The 16,784-nt window shown below is 43.9% G+C and overlaps 1 protein-coding gene across 1 annotated transcript in view; it reads right to left on the bottom strand.

Annotated features, from left to right (window-relative positions):
• Window positions 1-16,784, bottom strand: part of aff2 (AF4/FMR2 family, member 2) — a 110,479-nt gene that overhangs the window by 21,292 nt on the left and 72,403 nt on the right. Inside the window, exons 10-15 of the mRNA XM_080774565.1 lie at window positions 12,987-13,024; window positions 3,050-3,167; window positions 2,027-2,132; window positions 1,271-1,421; window positions 846-1,061; window positions 355-556 (exon numbers count right to left, since the gene is read on the bottom strand). Coding sequence (XP_080630691.1) covers window positions 355-556; window positions 846-1,061; window positions 1,271-1,421; window positions 2,027-2,132; window positions 3,050-3,167; window positions 12,987-13,024 — 831 coding nt within the window. The remainder of the gene's footprint in view (window positions 1-354; window positions 557-845; window positions 1,062-1,270; window positions 1,422-2,026; window positions 2,133-3,049; window positions 3,168-12,986; window positions 13,025-16,784) is intronic.

The raw sequence follows: 16,784 nt of genomic DNA, 5'->3' as shown, positions 1-16,784 counted from the left end.
GTGTGTTATTTTTGTCTTTGGGTATGTAAGATGCACACGGGAGAGGGAAACTAACAGTTTGAGCCTGACCGATATTATCAATCTTGCCCATATTATATATGGTCCATTTTCAATTGATTCAGTTTGTTGGCGAGGACAGTGATCAGCTAACACAAAACAGAATAAATAACATAGAATAAACTGAAGGCTTGAGCTACAACAAAGCAATGAAGAAAGTGACGCACGCACGCACGCACGCACACACACACACACACACACACACACACACACACACACACACACACACACACACACACACACACACACACACACACACACACACACACACACACACACACACACACACACACAAACCTGGTTTAAGTTAACACTGGGCATAGTCATAGGGGTTTGCTGTACGGTGGGTGGTGGGACTGTGTTGTTAGGATTGGTGGAACTGCGAGGTTCTTTCCTGGGGGCAGTTTTACCGCTGGGAGGTTTATTAACCCGTGGCCTGGGGGGTGTCTGTTGTTCCAGGGAGGGGGGAGGCGGTATCTCCTTATCTCTGGCTGCTGGACTACAGGGGGAGAGAGAGCGAGAGAGAGAGAGAGAGAGAGAGAGAGAGACCAGAAAAAACTTGACATTACCCACTTCACAAGAATGTTGTTATTTTGAAAATAGCTGATCTACAAGCTCAAAGAACTCATATTTTCATAATAATGACTTGCTCACAATTGGATGCCAGGGGCAATTTGATTGGAAGGAAGGAAGGAAGGAAGGAAGGAAGGAAGGAAGGAAGGAAGGAAGGAATTTAAGGAAGCATGGCATAAAACAAGGAAAGAAAAAAGAAAGGTTGAAGGAAGCACCTGTGCTGGCTGGTTCTGCTCCACCCTTGGTTCTGGCCATCTTCCAAACTGTTTGACCTGTCTGTCCGCCTGGGCTGTTTCTTCCCCGTGGTGTTCCTCCTAGGGGCCGCGGCCTCTGAACCGGACAACATCCCCGGTGACAGTCTCATCTTTGATCTCTGGCCCTCAGAGGAGCCCCGCTGGCTCAGCCTGCCCTTGCTCTTTTCTCTACTCGGACTGTGGGGGCGAAAAGAAATAAACCATGTAATACACCCAACTGCACTGGTTCATTCTTTCTGATTTTCAAAACAGCCTTTACGTGACGTCACCCTACTACCGGTGGGCGAGACGTAAAAGGCAATGGGGCCTGTGTTTTTTAGTAACGGTGAAGAAAAAGAAAAACCAATGTTCTCCATTGTTTCAGAAAACATGAAACGTTCCCCTACCAGAAGGCTGCCCTTGTGTCCTTGTGTTCGTTGGACAGTGCAGGTGTCACGGGGGTGGTGCTGGCTGCGGGCTTGTTCTTGGCAGCCGTGCCCTGCACTCCTGTTGGTTGGGTCCCTGGGGAGAAAGGCTCAGGACCCTGGGTGAGGGAGCCTGGGTAGCAGTTCATTAGTTCGTGAATTTGGAACGCACGTCTTAAAGATCACTGACAAGACAGTGAAGCTGGCCACGAGCCAGATTTGAACACATGATGTCAATAGTACTGTTCTGTGCCTACATGGTCTGTGCAGTGTGCAACACCTGGCCGAGCCAACAGGAAGCCCTGCAATGGCATTATTATGGGACATACCGGTAGCCTATAGTAGGGGTTCTCAACCCGTGGGTCGCGACCCCTCGGGGGGGGGGGGTCGCCAAATTATTTTGGGGGGTCCCCAAATGATGAATGAATTTGTTATTTATTTTGGAAATGAAGAGTTTAGTACACGAGGTACATCCATACACCTTCCCTAATGATTATATCTGGTTTCAGTATTTTTATTTATGGTGTATTGTCTCTATTATTAAGGTTATTGTAGCAGTCAATTTATATTGGGGGGCGGGGTTCCTGATACATTGCCAAAGCATTTTCCCAAAAAAGTTGAGAACCCCTGGCCTATATGATATTACATATCTTTAAAACGTTGAGAACCCCTGGCCTATAGGATATTACATATCTTGAGAAAAGTGCAAATAAAAGTATTATTGCTATTATCACCAACCTGAGTCATGATGTTCTTGCTGTGCAGGTACCAGAGGTTTGGGCTGAGGCTGTACCTTGTTCAACCAGCCAACCAACTGCCACTTGTTGGTGGATGGAGGCTCCGGCTATAAGGACAGAAGAGAAGTGTTTGATAAAGATTAGTCACAAGTAAGTAACAATGATAAAATAAACAGCAGCTACACATTCCTACTTTGAACACCATTGCTAAGAAGATAGATTTTAATGCTGTTTTGGCCAAATTAAATTTGGCAGTGAAACTGCACTTAATTTTCCTTAGTAGCTGGTTAAAACAGTCATGCATTTGTGCACAATGTTAAATTACAAATGTATTGACCGTAATCCTTCAAGTTCCACCTGTTATGTTTATGTTATCATATGTCATCCTTTCTGGGCTGCATGGGAGCAGCAATATCCTAAAGCTGAACTGCACTGTTGCGGACAATCTACAATCGCCAGTACACCAGCTTCTGTCCTTCCTCCTCTTGTTCTGTCTGCATGCTGGAACTCCATGAAACCAGTCAGTGCTCAGTCACAGTAGTTATGTGATCATTCAGAGTCATGCTGTGGAGTTTTATGATTGCACAGCACAAAACTCAAACCACCCAGAAACTGATGAAGTGGCCATTAGGAAAACCAGGCAGGCAGGTGAACACCCACCCACCCACGCATGTGCACACACACATATACGCACACGTATACGCACGCACGCACACACGTGCGTACACACACACTCACACTCACACTCACACTCACACACACACACACACACACACACACACACACACACACACACACACACACACACACACACAAGGCGCTGTTCCCAAGTACTAGTCGAACTCCTTCTCCAGAGTAGGAGATGCTCATAGGTACTCCACCAGAGGGAGTTCCTCTGGCCTCTCCCCCACCCCCCAAGTTCAATCTGCTTAAGGGTAAGAATGCAATCTACTTTAAATCATAAAGTAGATGATGAATGCATGAGCCAGATCTCTCTCATCATCACTGTCCAAGTGTCCAATACCTCTGGTGTACTTGTGCGGGGGGCGGGATTATACTCGCTGTCACTGGAGCTGCTCTCTGATTCGTCAGTGTCCGACTCTGAGCTGCTTTCTGATTCGCTGCTGCTGCCTGATACCCCGCTGTACGGAGCAAGGGGAGAGAGGAAGACAGAGAAAGAAAGAAAAAAGTATTAATTATCAAGTCAACAAAGACTTTTCATTTCAATTCAGTATTAATATTAATGAACCAAAACACAGGCTGTTCTAAGTGAAGCTGACAGCGAGATGATAATGAAAACATCCCCTTCAACTCCAGTTCAATAATAATGACATTAGCACGCAACAAATATTACACTGTTCATAAACACGACTGGAGTCTGGACTCGCAGCAAAATGAACCACTTAATCACCAAGAAAAATGTCCAAATGATTCGAAATAACCGATCTACAGTAGAAGCTCACAAGGTGTCACATCACAATGTGTTGGGAGCTTGTAGATCTGCAATTTTTTAACCCGGAACCAGGGTTAAAGTGGTTAAAGTATAACAACACAGACTGACTGAAGAAGGTAAAATAGAACAGAAACACAGAGATTGTCTGAACCCAGAAACATACAGTACATACGCACGGCCACATGCACACATGTGCACGTGCACACACAAACACAAAGTCATATATCATATCGAACCAGCCTCACTATATAGCGTACTTTCTGGTCTCTTTAATGGCTGACTTCTTCTAGAATACTTTAAAATTGCCTTCTGTAGTGTGAGGCAACACACACACACACACACACACACACACACACACACACACACACACACACACACACACACACACACACACACACACACACACACACACACACACACACACACACACACACACACACACACACACACACACACACACTCTCTCTTGCAAATGAGTCTCTCTTGCTCTCCCTCTGTGTGTTTGTGTGTGTAATTTCAGTTCAAGACTGGCATCACAGCAGGCACCAATCTGTGTGAGCACTCAAGCAGCAAATCCATCAATCGCTCCTCAGGCAACACACACGTACGCAAGCGCGTACGCACACACGCACGCACGCACGCACACTTATAGAATAAAAACAGACACACATACCGTACACACTCATAAATACACATTGATAAGAAACATACCACACACAGAGACACACACGGTTGCAGACACTTTATAAATGCATTTTCTCTGCCCTCGTTTTGCTCTTCTATCATTCTTCATCTCTTCTGTCTCTCTTTCTCGCTCCATTTTCACTCTCTATTCATGTCTCTCACCTTCAAATGGGTTTTCCTTTCAATGTGGTTCTCTCGGTGTACGAGAAAACAACATCAGATTATAAAGACGAACATTTCCCCCCCGTTCAAAATCCAACCGTCTGCCAGCCCGTATTGAGCGAGCAAGGGAGCTCAGGTTGATTCTGAAGTGTCTGTTAGGAAGTTAGACGGGAGCTTGTTAATCTAGTGCCACTCACAGAGGTGGCAGCACGGTGGTGGAACCGACCCGGGTGTCATTATTCTCCACGGGACCGGTGGCACGGCGTGCCATAGCTGACAGAAACCGCCAGCTGCTGTCACGAGCAGCGGACGGCTGATTGGCACGAAATGCACAGAGGACGAAAGGTTAAGTATTAATTAGACTATGGTCTAAATGGGAGCCGTGACTTAGTTTAATGAACTGTGTCTGCTACTTATATTTGACATTCCTTCCAGGAGCCAGAACGTGCTAGTATATGACTTTCAGTTCTCTCTGTCTCTCTCTCTCTCTCTGTGTCAAACATCGCTCGCTCTCTCTCTTCCACTTCCATCTCTCTATCTCGCTCTACATCAGTGTTGCGTTTATTGAAGGCGTTGAGGCTTGGCTCTCACTCTCTGTGTTTGTGTATCATTGATAAGACTTACAAAATAACCATTGTCAGACACCTGTAGAGGTCTTTGTGTGTCTGACTATTTGTCTGATAAAATCACACCAACCCCACAGGGGAAATGAAAGCCTCGGAGCAGAGCAATGTTCTGGTGGCTTTGCTGTGCCCAAGGGCCTCGGTACTCACATGACCTTGACCACATGACTGTAGTTTATTGGCTATTGCTATAGGTCAGTTAGGCTAGTATTGCTGCAAGTCATGCTTTGTGAATGATAGTTATTTTTTGAGGGGCGCTATCCCCATCTATAACTAGCTTTCGGTGTGTGTGTGTGTGTGTGTGTGTGTGTGTGTGTGTGTGTGTGTGCACAAACTTTGTCCTATGCAAACATTAAATTCCCATTGACAATGAATTGTCTATTTTACGTCATGATGATATACGATGATATACAACCGCATGTACCTATTTGATGGCGATCTTCAATCTGCGATGAGAAATAATGTTTTGGCAGGCCACCCTCAGCATGTACTGTAAGTCAGAGTGCAGGCAGCCAAGTGGCCACACCTGGTGCGTTTTAGTCAATTCAGTGCTTGCTCTATGGGACGCTTCAATAGGACGGACAGGGGATTTACTTTTGGTCTGAGGTGAGGGTAGTTTTTCTACTTATTGTACCACAAATGGATGGTTTAAGCCGAGGGGGAGAGACATCACAGGAGGAGGTCCCACTAACAGGATTTGATCCTGTGGGCCAGCAGGGGGGGGGGGGGGGGGGTAGAGTATGTGGGGGCTGAAGGAAAGTTCTTTACCGATCACACCAGAGACACGTCACACGTCGCGGGAGGCTACCAAGGAAAAAGGAAAGCAAAACACCCTGAGGAGCAGTCATTCCTCAGTCGAACCACATGAATAGGACCCTTTCAGTTGGCGGACTAGATAAGAGACTGCAGCTCTGGGGGTGGGCGAGGGCCCATGCTGATCATAGGCTTGTTCCATTTGTATCCCGTCGGCACCTCACTGAATGTGAAGTGCCTGCCAGTGGCTCAGCAGCCATACAGTCAATGTATCATAAAGACACAGTGTCGTCGGTGTAAATATTGAATATGCGACGGCCATCTGGTGCCTGTTCATCGTTTGCCAGTTCAGTTCATCAGGTTCGTCATGTGTATTATAGACTCCTGCCTTGCAAGCAACCTGCTTGCAACCTCTGCCCTCAGCTTTGGCTGCAGGGCATGCAGTGGTGCTGCACAGCTTGCTTTCAATAACGTGCGCTCCTTTGAATGTGTGCGTATGATGCGGTTGGGGGATCCAAGTGTGCTAATGTCTGGAACAATAAAGGTAGTCATTATTAGCATGATCGAAGCGGCACAAATCACAATGTGGTGTTCAATAACAAATAAATAATACGACTTTATTTGTATGGCACCTTTCAGGACATGAAGTGCAGCTCAAAGTGCTTTATAGAGCAATCAGTTCAGTGGTTCTATAGAACCACATTGACGATCTGGCCACATGTGGGCAATACATCTGTAGCTAAATGGAACTAGCAATCTTTTTATATACTTCAACCAGTGGCTTAGACTCTCAGGGGTCCAGGGGCGAAGCACTCTCAAGGGGCCATTCTTATAAAAATCTTTTTTTTTTTAAATGCAGGACTGTAAAATAGCTAGTATAACCCATTCTGACCGGGCACCCATTTTGGTGTTTAGCATCATGTTATGCTTTACCTATTGAAAAATAGCAGATCTACAAGCTCATATCGCGCCACCGAGTGGCGCGATACGAGCTTGTAGGTCTGCTATTTTTGAAAAATTCGAAGAACGACTGACATTTTTAGAATCTGATCTCAGGTCAGAATGGGTTAATCAGACCCAGTGTGTGTCCAGTGGAAACCTCGTTATGAATCTGATCTCAGGTCAGAATGGGATAAAGTCACAAAAGACGAGCTTATGGTGAAGGAGACATCACGCTATGCATCGCTAAGCGAATGGTTCAGCACCACAGCCGATGGATAGCGACAGGCAAAGTACAGTATACTGTGACCCACCATGCCTTTTCACACAGATATGAAATACACAAGAGAGCAAAGCAGCAGTCTGTAACTGTAAGAGATATAAGGTGCATTGCATTAACCCATTCTGACCTGAGATCAGATTCATACGAGGTTTCCACTGGACTACACACTGGTCTGATGAACCCATTCTGACCTGAGATCAGATTCTAAAAATGTCAGTCGTTCTTCGAATTTTTCAAAAATAGCAGACCTACAAGCTCGTATCGCGCCACTCGGTGGCGCGATATGAGCTTGTAGATCTGCTATTTTTCAATAGGTAAAGCATAACATGATGCTAACACCAAAATGGGTGCCCGGTCAGAATGGGTTAAACAATGGAATGACAAGCTACATTGACATTTCATACCACAACCACAATCTCCTGTTGAGCAGTTGCAACAGAACACAACTTAATCATTTTTCACCAAATGCAACAGTGCTCTTTAAACTCAATACATTAAAAGATAAAGCAGAATGTTACAACTATAAAACAGACAGCGTAAGAATCACTGACATAATCAGGCAGGCAATCAGTCACACGTGACACACAAACGAACAGCGCACAGTATAGCAGCCAAAGAGTGTCTCCCTAATGAAAATCAGGTGTGAGTGGAGGAACATGAGCTATGGGAATCAGACAGGTGCATGAAATCATGATTCATATTGTATTCATGAGGGCTTGCCTATGTCATCACGCACTATGTTTGTGTTTGACAGAAAGTAATTGTCGCTGGCCAAAGGAACCCCCTATCCATCAGTGTCAGTGTGTGTGTGTGTGTGTGTGTGTGTGTGTGTGTGTGTGTGTGTGTGTGTGTGTGTGTGTGTGTGTGTGTGTGTGTGTGTGCGTGTGTGTGTGTGTGTGTGTGTGTGTGTGTGTGTGTGTGTGTGTGTGTGTGTGTGAAGAGCTAATCACCGTTGGACCAATTGGCGTGAAACTTTGCACGCATACTCCCGGGAGGCCACGGGAGGTGGTTAACCAGGCTACTGGCTAGCCTATTGTAGTGCAGCCGGGAAAACACATTGACCATTCCATCTGTTCGCCATAAGAGCACAGAGTGGTGAGAAGAGTGGGGTCAGCATCCAGGAGGATCCCAACCACGAGGAGTGTCTCCACGGTGACTTGATCTATAGCGGGACTGCATGGACACGTTCCACAGCTTGACTCTAGAGTTGAACTTGCAGTTCCACTGGGCGGACACGCGCCGCTACCCATGCATGCTTCCTCATGGAGGAACCTGGTGGGCTATCTGCGGAGTCCACCAACCTGGTGGGCTATCTGCGGAGGCCACCAACCTGGTGGGCTATCTGCGGAGTCCACCAACCTGGTGGGCTATCTGCGGAGGCCACCAACTTGTAGACTGGCCATGTGTACTGTCACTGTGCGGCGAGGCCCGTCCAAACAGGAACAGTAGCAATTTAGCAAAAGTGAGTTTTAAAGAAAATGCTAAATTGTGGAAAATATACAGTAAAATGGCACAGACTGGACCCATAATGTTGCGTCATGATCCAAGGAATCCATGGATAAAAGATGTTGATTGTATATGGCCAACAGAAGTTGTAGGCCAAAACATGAAGATGGCTGCTGTAGTGCCACCTGGAGGCGATTAGAGACATTTGGGGTGGATCAAAGGCTATCGAATCACACCAGACCCACTGTCTTGTTGACGTAATATGTATTATAGTGAATCCATATTTTTTTTTTAACTAAAATAAACAGTAGGGCTATTAGACTTAACAGCGATAGACTGATAGACATCCAAAAAATGAACAATTTAAAATGAAAAGGATTGGATAAATCTATTTCTTGTATGAACTAGGCAGTGCAGCAGCCGTCATGAGCCAGGAGGTAGATAAAGCTACCCCCTTTTATAGTATACACGCATATGCAATGTTAACAGCATCGCAAAAATCACTTACTACATCCAGTAGATTACAACCTATTGGTTTCCACAATTCTACTGTGTTTATGTGCATGGCGGTGCATTTGCCCAAGGCAGCACCAAGGGCTAAGCTATAATAGGTTTCCTTTCCTACACAGCAGCAGTGTGTAGAACTTAGAATTAAACCAGAAAGTGTGTGTGCCACACTGAAACCCTTGTCAGACATGACGCACCTGATTGCGTTGTGCACAGAGCTGTGCAAGAAACCGTGTAAACGAGGCAGAGCTGTAACAAACATTCATTAATTAAAAGACAAAGGAATCGATAAAAACAATATAGCTTTTTGTACATCTCAGAGTTTGGACAAAGACTGGTCAAAGATGAAAGAACAGTACAAATATAAAACAAAAAGCTAAGTTTGTTTTGGGGAGTTACTTGGGTATAGAGGGTAGATGTGTCTCGTGAAGAGGTCTTGAGACATTTAGTTTTTTCCCATTTTAAATGTCTTTATAACGAGGCTTTTAGACTCCTACTATTGTTTCAGCGGCAGCAAACCTGATGAAGGCTTTGTCAGCCAAAACTAATTGATTGATTAAAGTGTTGCTGCCCTTTGGTAGACTATTGCTGTTGAAGCACCTTGGCTGAGATGCAAAGTTGCAACAAATTCATTTAGTGGGAACTGTGCGGCCTAGCGGTCCGGGCACCTAGGCTAGTATTCCAGCCTGAGAGCGTGCCGCGGGTTCAACTCCCAATCCCTTTGCTGAGTGTCACTCCCTATCTCCTTCCCCCCATTTCCTGTCGACTTACTGTAAATCTATCAAATAAAGGTAGAAAAAAAAACTAAAAAGAAGATCTATTGGAACACAGGTTATTTTTTCCATCTTCCAACGGTTTTGGACACTACAGTACATATTTAAATGAATAATTCATTAGTGTTCTTGCTCACATCTTTATAACAAAGACGGATACAGGTCCAGTTTAAAGCATACACGGTACTACATCATTAGCAGACCTAAATTTACCTTACAATTGTCCTTTTATCCCAAAAATGTCTATCACAGGTTTTGCAGGAATTTGTAGAAATATTGTTAGTCCTTAAATATATTAATACATGAATATATTTGGCCCCTCATTTGTAGAATAAATGTAGATATGAAATCAAATAGAAATTAAATACATTATACAGTAGATATTTTTAAAGTGGTGCCCAATGTTCTCAGGGGGCCATTATTTTCCGGCTACCGTAAAGAGACGTTATGAAAGTGATGGTCTGCCACAAGGTATTCCATAGTGTGATAGTCTGGTTGGGTGGCTGGTGTACAGTACATACTGTATCTGTGTGGGTGGCTTCGTGTGTGTGTGTGTGTGTGTGTGTGTGTGTGTGTGTGTGTGTGTGTGTGCATGTGTGTGTGTGTGTGTGTGTGTGTGTGTGTGTGTGTGTGTGTGTGTGTGTGTGTGTGTGTGTGTGTGTGTGTGTGTGTGTGTGTGTTGTGCGTGCGTGCACACGCTATGTTGCATTCCAAGGGGTATAGCCAGTGGATTGCTTGCAGCATCTTTACCACTATCCCTGTGGATGTGGATGTGTGTGTGTGTGTGTGTGTGTGTGTGTGTGTGTGTGTGTGTGTGTGTGTGTGTGTGTGTGTGTGTGTGTGTGTGTGTGTGCGCGCGCGTGTGTGTGTGTGTGTGTGTGTGTGTGTGTGTGTGTGTGTGTGTGTGTGTGTGTGTGTGTGTGTGTTCGTTCAGTAGTGTGGGCTGCAGTGTGAATGGGCTCATTAGCGATAGCAGCAGAGTAGCACATGGCCTCAGGCTCTCTCTCTCTCTCTCTCTCTCTCTCCCCTCTCTCTCTCTCTCTCTCTCTCTCTCCATGAACACACTCCCACAGCAGACCTGCATACTAATGACCACAGACTGAACACAACAGTCCTCATTTAGAAAACCTTCTTATATCCTTCTGGATGGATTCTGAGATTGATTATAACCAGATCCTAGACAAAGTCAGATTCATGAAAAAAGTAGTGCTTATGAAAAACAAATGTATTGCTTTGGTGTTTCATTTACATAAGATATTCTAAGATATTCTCTTTCTCTCTTTCTCTCTCTCTCTCTCTCTCTCTCTCTCTCTCTCTCTCTCTCACACACACACACACACACTCACACACAGACCTTTCATAAGAAGTACATGTCTATAATATGCCGGTATGTGTGTAAATGGGACAGATCGTTGGCAAGTTCGTCATCTAAATTGTACAGTATATAATGATGAATATTCAACAACATGAATTATGAAGCGGTGATAAAAAAAAGAGGCTATCTTCATATATACTATAGACATCTATATCTATCTACGTACAGTAGATACAATATAGACAAATCTAGAGTGACATACTAGCAAGGAGCAGTATAAAACTGTAATGAGATAACGGGGTTGTCAACAGCACTCATGTCTGGTTTATGTGTGTCTTCTCCCCCCAGTCTTTTGTGCTTGACGATACAAATTGACAAGCAGACTTGTGGAACGGCTTGTAAGTTTGTAGCGCGAAGACAATCAACATATTCCCAAGAGGAGGGTAAAGAATGCATGTGCAACACAGACATCATCTGCATCTTTTCAATGTGCAATGACACCAACAACTCATTCTGTCTTTCTTACAGTGGTAAATAAATACTTTCAGCAACGCCAGTTATTATGCAGTCATTTGGCATTTCGGCATAAATGGTGTCTTTACTGTGTTATGTCTATGTAGTGCCTTTCTCCAAAGCGCCACAATGTGCATTACATTTATCCGGTCACACAAAGAAGACAGCGGCGGAATTCATGCGAGAAAACCAACCCACTCTTTGTGAGCAGTTAGTATAGGGGTTAAAGGGATAGTTCAGATTTTTTTAACTTAAGCTGTATGAAATACTTTAATTAATATAGAGGTTGCAACTGTATTAATTGATTGCCCGAGTCCCGTGGTGGGAGTTCTGCTCTGGTTTGCTCTGGTGAAATATGAAGTAGTTCCGGTCATTTTGTGGGGGGCACATGGGGGCCACGCATTAAAAGTAAATGAATCCACAAAACTAACGTCATTTGTATTGTTGACCTATTTCTAAAATATTAGTGCAAGTCATTTTTTACCCCTATGTATTTTGTGTCCATATCACTACGCCCAATTTTTTTTCTCCATGTGATAGAGGGGTCAAAGTTGAACGAAAGTTGCACTAATATTTTAGAAATAGGTCAACAATACAAATGACGTTTTGTGGATTAATTTACTTTTATACTGCGTGGCCCCAGTGCCCCCCACAAAATGACCGGAACTACTTAATATTGACCAAAACCAGAGCAGAACTCCCACCACGGGCCTTGGGCAATCAATTAATACAGTTGCAACCACTATATTAATGGCAAGTATTTCATACAGCTTAAGTTAAAAAACTATTCCTTTAAGTGTCTTGATCAAGGACACTTTGACATGCAGGCAGGGAGGAGCTGGGATTGAACCGGGAACATTCTAATTCTAAGACACCCACTCTACCTCTTGAACTATAGTGCTGCCCCGGGGGCCGGGGCATACATGTAGCAGGTCACAATACATTTTGAAAGCACATTTCACACAAACAGATAGCTCGAGCAGCACAGTACCCGTTGTGTGTCCTGTTTGGAATAATCTGGGGTTCTTCAACATTTCTCAGGACAAGGACCCCTAGGTGAAAGCAGGTACCCCCCCCTACATACTGATAGATTTCAGATAGCTTTAGACTTCTTTGACTTGATGTAAATGAATTGTGTTTATTTTTTATATTGTTTTATTCATATTTTGGATAATGTTAAAGTGTATTTTCACCACCATTTAACCACTTAAACCCAATACTTAGTAAACTTCATTTTTGGATCTGTACTTGGTCTGTTCTTATTTTCCCTCTACCGCATCAAATATCTTTGCCGAAGCATATCAGCTATTTTGGGCAAATGTTCCCTCCAGATTAAGGATGCTAGGGTTCAAGTCGTTAATGTAAAATGTTCCTATCACACAAAGATGTGGCAGCCCCCCTGTAGACTCTGAGGACTCCCTAGGGGTCCCGGACCCCCTGTTAAAGAACCATGGAATAAAGCAAAGCAGGAGTTCTATATACAATGTAATACAGTAGTTGTGTTTCTTACCTTACAGCCGAGTTTCTGGCCTTGGGCTTCTCAGACACCTGTCAATGCACAAACACAGAGAGATTATCATTTACTCACCATATTCAAGCGAGATGATAAAACAACACTTTTGTTTACTTGTTTTCAAGGTACACATTTAGAGCAGTCGATTGAATTAAGTAGATATCTTGTGTGTTTCACAGGTCGAAGATCATTACCAGACAACACGATGTTACCAATAAATGCCATTAAATTACTTATCGACTTCTGTATGCTATTCATTTGGAGAAGGAGCACAACATTATTTATAGGTGCTGGTATGGTATTAAGAATTAAGTAGTTAGTTATCCACTTACACTCATTTTAAGATATCTTGAAAACTACTGGTTACTACTGATTGCCATGGAAAACACTGGACACCTTCATGCCCCTTAAAGAATGAATGAAACCTACTGATTTAGCTGACCTCATGGCCTATGAGGCTTTATAGCTGTGTGTTCGTGACTTTATATTGTGTACCACCATTAAGCCAAAGTTATGTCGTCCGGACAAGATCATATTTTTCTTACCAAACCTTATTAATATTTAATGCACTTTTTAATGCAGTATTATTTTTTCATATTAAAATTGTTAAATGGTAATATCAGTTGAAAAGTATCATTACATTTTATTACATCCTTGGCACAGCACATGAATATAAAAAGTCTTTCTCTCACTCTCTGTCTTTCTCTCTCTTGAAATATGGTGATTAAGTAGACCAGGGAAGAGTCTGATACATCAATGTGTAGCTTCAGGCAACAACAAACCCTCTCAGATCTTTGGCTTTGGAGACTAGCTCGACTTATAGAAAGGGTATGTCTGTGAATAAATTTATCTAGCTCATTTATATGCTTTATTGGAATTGTTCAGTATAGTACAGTAGTTAAATAAATGTGTAAATAAATCAAATGTTTTCCTGAAACATCGTTCTCTTAAAGTTCATTCTATCCATAGGAGAACCACATTTTAATCACAGGATTAATTAATGAATTCCTGTTTCATGACAGTGCTCACATACTAATCATACAGGGCCCTGATCTCGGTGTATAACTGTGCACTAACAAGCTTTTAAAAGTAACGTGAAATCATATCACAAACATCAGCACGTACTGGCTAGTGGCTCAGGAGGCAGAGCGGTTGTCTGGGATCATTTCCCAGTTCCATCCCTGCTCCTCCTGACACCATGTTGAAGTGTGCTTGAACCCTAACTGCTTCTGACTAGCAGGTTGGTGCCTTGCACGGCTGCTTCTGCCGCCTCTGTTTGAATGTGTGTGTAGATGGGCAAATGTAACGCATATACATTATAAAGCGTATTGGGAAGAAAAGCGCTATATAAATGCAAATCATGTTCTGTCCAACCTTTCAAAAACCTCTCTTTACGTATAGTTATTTAATAGTGTCGCAATAATACTGTTTAGAATTGTTACCTAAACCGCTTAAATACATTTGAAGTGTTTTCCGCTATCACCTTATTCGAAAGTCAAGCACATTCCATTACATAAAAAGCGCACACACTGTACGGAACCACGGAACATGTGGAGTGAAGCTGGAAACAGTGGATAATGAAGTTACGTGGTGTTTTAAAAAAAAGTATTCACACAGCATTTGTCTTCTCCTCTGGTCAATAGCCAGGGGCTTTTGTTACACAAAAACAGCTGTCTCTACTTGGGTGGGTAAGCTTCTAAAAACAATATATATACTGTATAAAAAAAGAACAACAACAAACAGGCTATATTAGGCTGTTATTAATATATTACAGCTCTGGCCTTTAAAACCATAATCCTCACCAGGCTGGCTACTGGCTAGCAAGGTAGGCAGACCTGGGACTGAACTCTGCGGTGTGTGACTGGGTTCTGGACTTCTTGTCTGCCAGATCCCAGGTGGTCATAGTGGACATGCAGTCACACCTCACAACTAAGTGAGTCTCCCAGCCTTGTACTGAGTCCTCTGTTGTACTGTACCACTGTGAGGCCAGAAACAGCCGAAGCACCATCTTCAAGTTTTCCAACGACACAGTGGATGTGGACCCAATTGCAGAGGTCCTCCTGATTCGAGGGGAACCAGTGGAGAGGGTTAAGTAGCTCCAAGATCCGGTGTGCAGATCACTGAGGACCTGCCTTGCAGAAAGCACACGGAGACTGTGGCAAAGAAGGCAAGACAACGCCTATACCACCTCAGGCGGCTGAGGGGTAACAGGTACGGTCGCCCCAATTCCATCTCGCCCCAGCTTTTTTCCGCCGACCTCACGCCGACAGGTTGGCGCGGCGGTTCTTGTATTCTTTATTTTGTTTTACTGAGAATAAGGTTAGAAATAAGTTTAGGGTTAGACGTAGTTTTACTGGGGTTAAGTTTAGGAATAGGGTTAGGTTTAGGCATAGTTTTACTGAGGTTAAGGTTAGGAATAAGGTTAGGTTTAACCGTTTAAGCATCATTTACTTAGGTTACTTTAGGAATACCAGGCCGCGCTTTTCCGCTGGCTGTACGCCCGGGGCGAGTTGGTAAAGGGGCGAGTTGTTTGGTATTCAGCTGAGGAAGGTCCTCAAATCCTTCTATTCGGCTACCCCCCAGATTCCATACTGTTTCAAGGGCGCCTGGTGTGGCCTATTTCTTACAACAACAAAAAAACATCCAATCAAGGATTGGGTTAGGAGGCTCTTTTTGTAAATCTTTATGTACCCAGGGGAGGTTGTCTGAGCAAGAGTGCTCTTTTTCAGTAATGCCCTGGCCTGCTTCACACTCACACATTAAGACCTGTGAATGTCCCAGTTACAACCACAGTCTTATAGGGAATATAGGCTACTGTTCGCCACTGAACAGCTCCGCTGGAACAGTTGAGGGTTCAGTGCCTTGCTCAAGGGCACTTCAGCCTGCTGGGGAGGGTTAAGTGGTGGCCATTCACTTCTGCACCCAGATCTTTCCTGCCAGTCTGGGGGATCGAACCAGGAACAAACACTCTGCCTGATGATGCGTTCTCACTGTCAGACGCAAAGATGAATGGGAGTATCATAAAATACCTGCGGGCGGGCGTGGGCAGTCAAGATAAAACCAGCGGGCCCCGCAAAATCCCACATCCTCCCGCAATTAACCAGATACAGAGCTTATATAAACTTTAGCAAAATATGAATGCCTGATGAGAACGTATAATTTCCCTATTTGCGCTGGAGTCTCTCCAACAGACATCTTCAGGCACGCTCCCAAAGCGGCCGCACCTGTCGATCATTAGTAATCACTCTGTGAGAAGTGCATGTGTGGAGTTTCCTCTCCCCGTGATGGACATTCTCGCTTCTAAACCCCTTTTTGCTTTTCCCTGTGTGCAACACTCAGCAATAACGTGAAACAGAACACAAAGATGAGTACAATTTGTTTTATAACCAGTAACCACCAGCACACAGCACCTCTCTCAATCTCTCTCCGTCTCTCCAGTCTCCACCCACTGTGTGCACACTTTGACACAATATAATAATATTTATAGCATAATAGGCCTAATATAACACTTTCCCTCTATCTGTGACTGTGATCAGCTCCTCACACAAACACATAACTCCTCTCTCGTGCATGCACGCCTACAATCTCAGCAACTGTTTGGGTAATAATGTATTTAGTTTTATCTCAATGGAAATATTGCTGGTTTAGCGGGACTCAGCGATAAAATTGCGGGATGGTGCGGGTCTAAAAACAATGCAATGCGAAGCTGTTCTACCTTCTGACTTTATTCAGGCTCCAACAATAACGACTGCATGCCAGGGGTATGCAGGGGTAAAACTGTTGGGACAGCAGCCC

This window comes from Protomyctophum bolini, assembly GCF_963924005.1.
Source record: "Protomyctophum bolini genome assembly, chromosome: 10".
Taxonomy (NCBI): domain Eukaryota; kingdom Metazoa; phylum Chordata; class Actinopteri; order Myctophiformes; family Myctophidae; genus Protomyctophum; species Protomyctophum bolini.
Note: the sequence above shows the minus strand (reverse complement) of the source record. Positions and strands in the feature narration are given on the sequence as shown.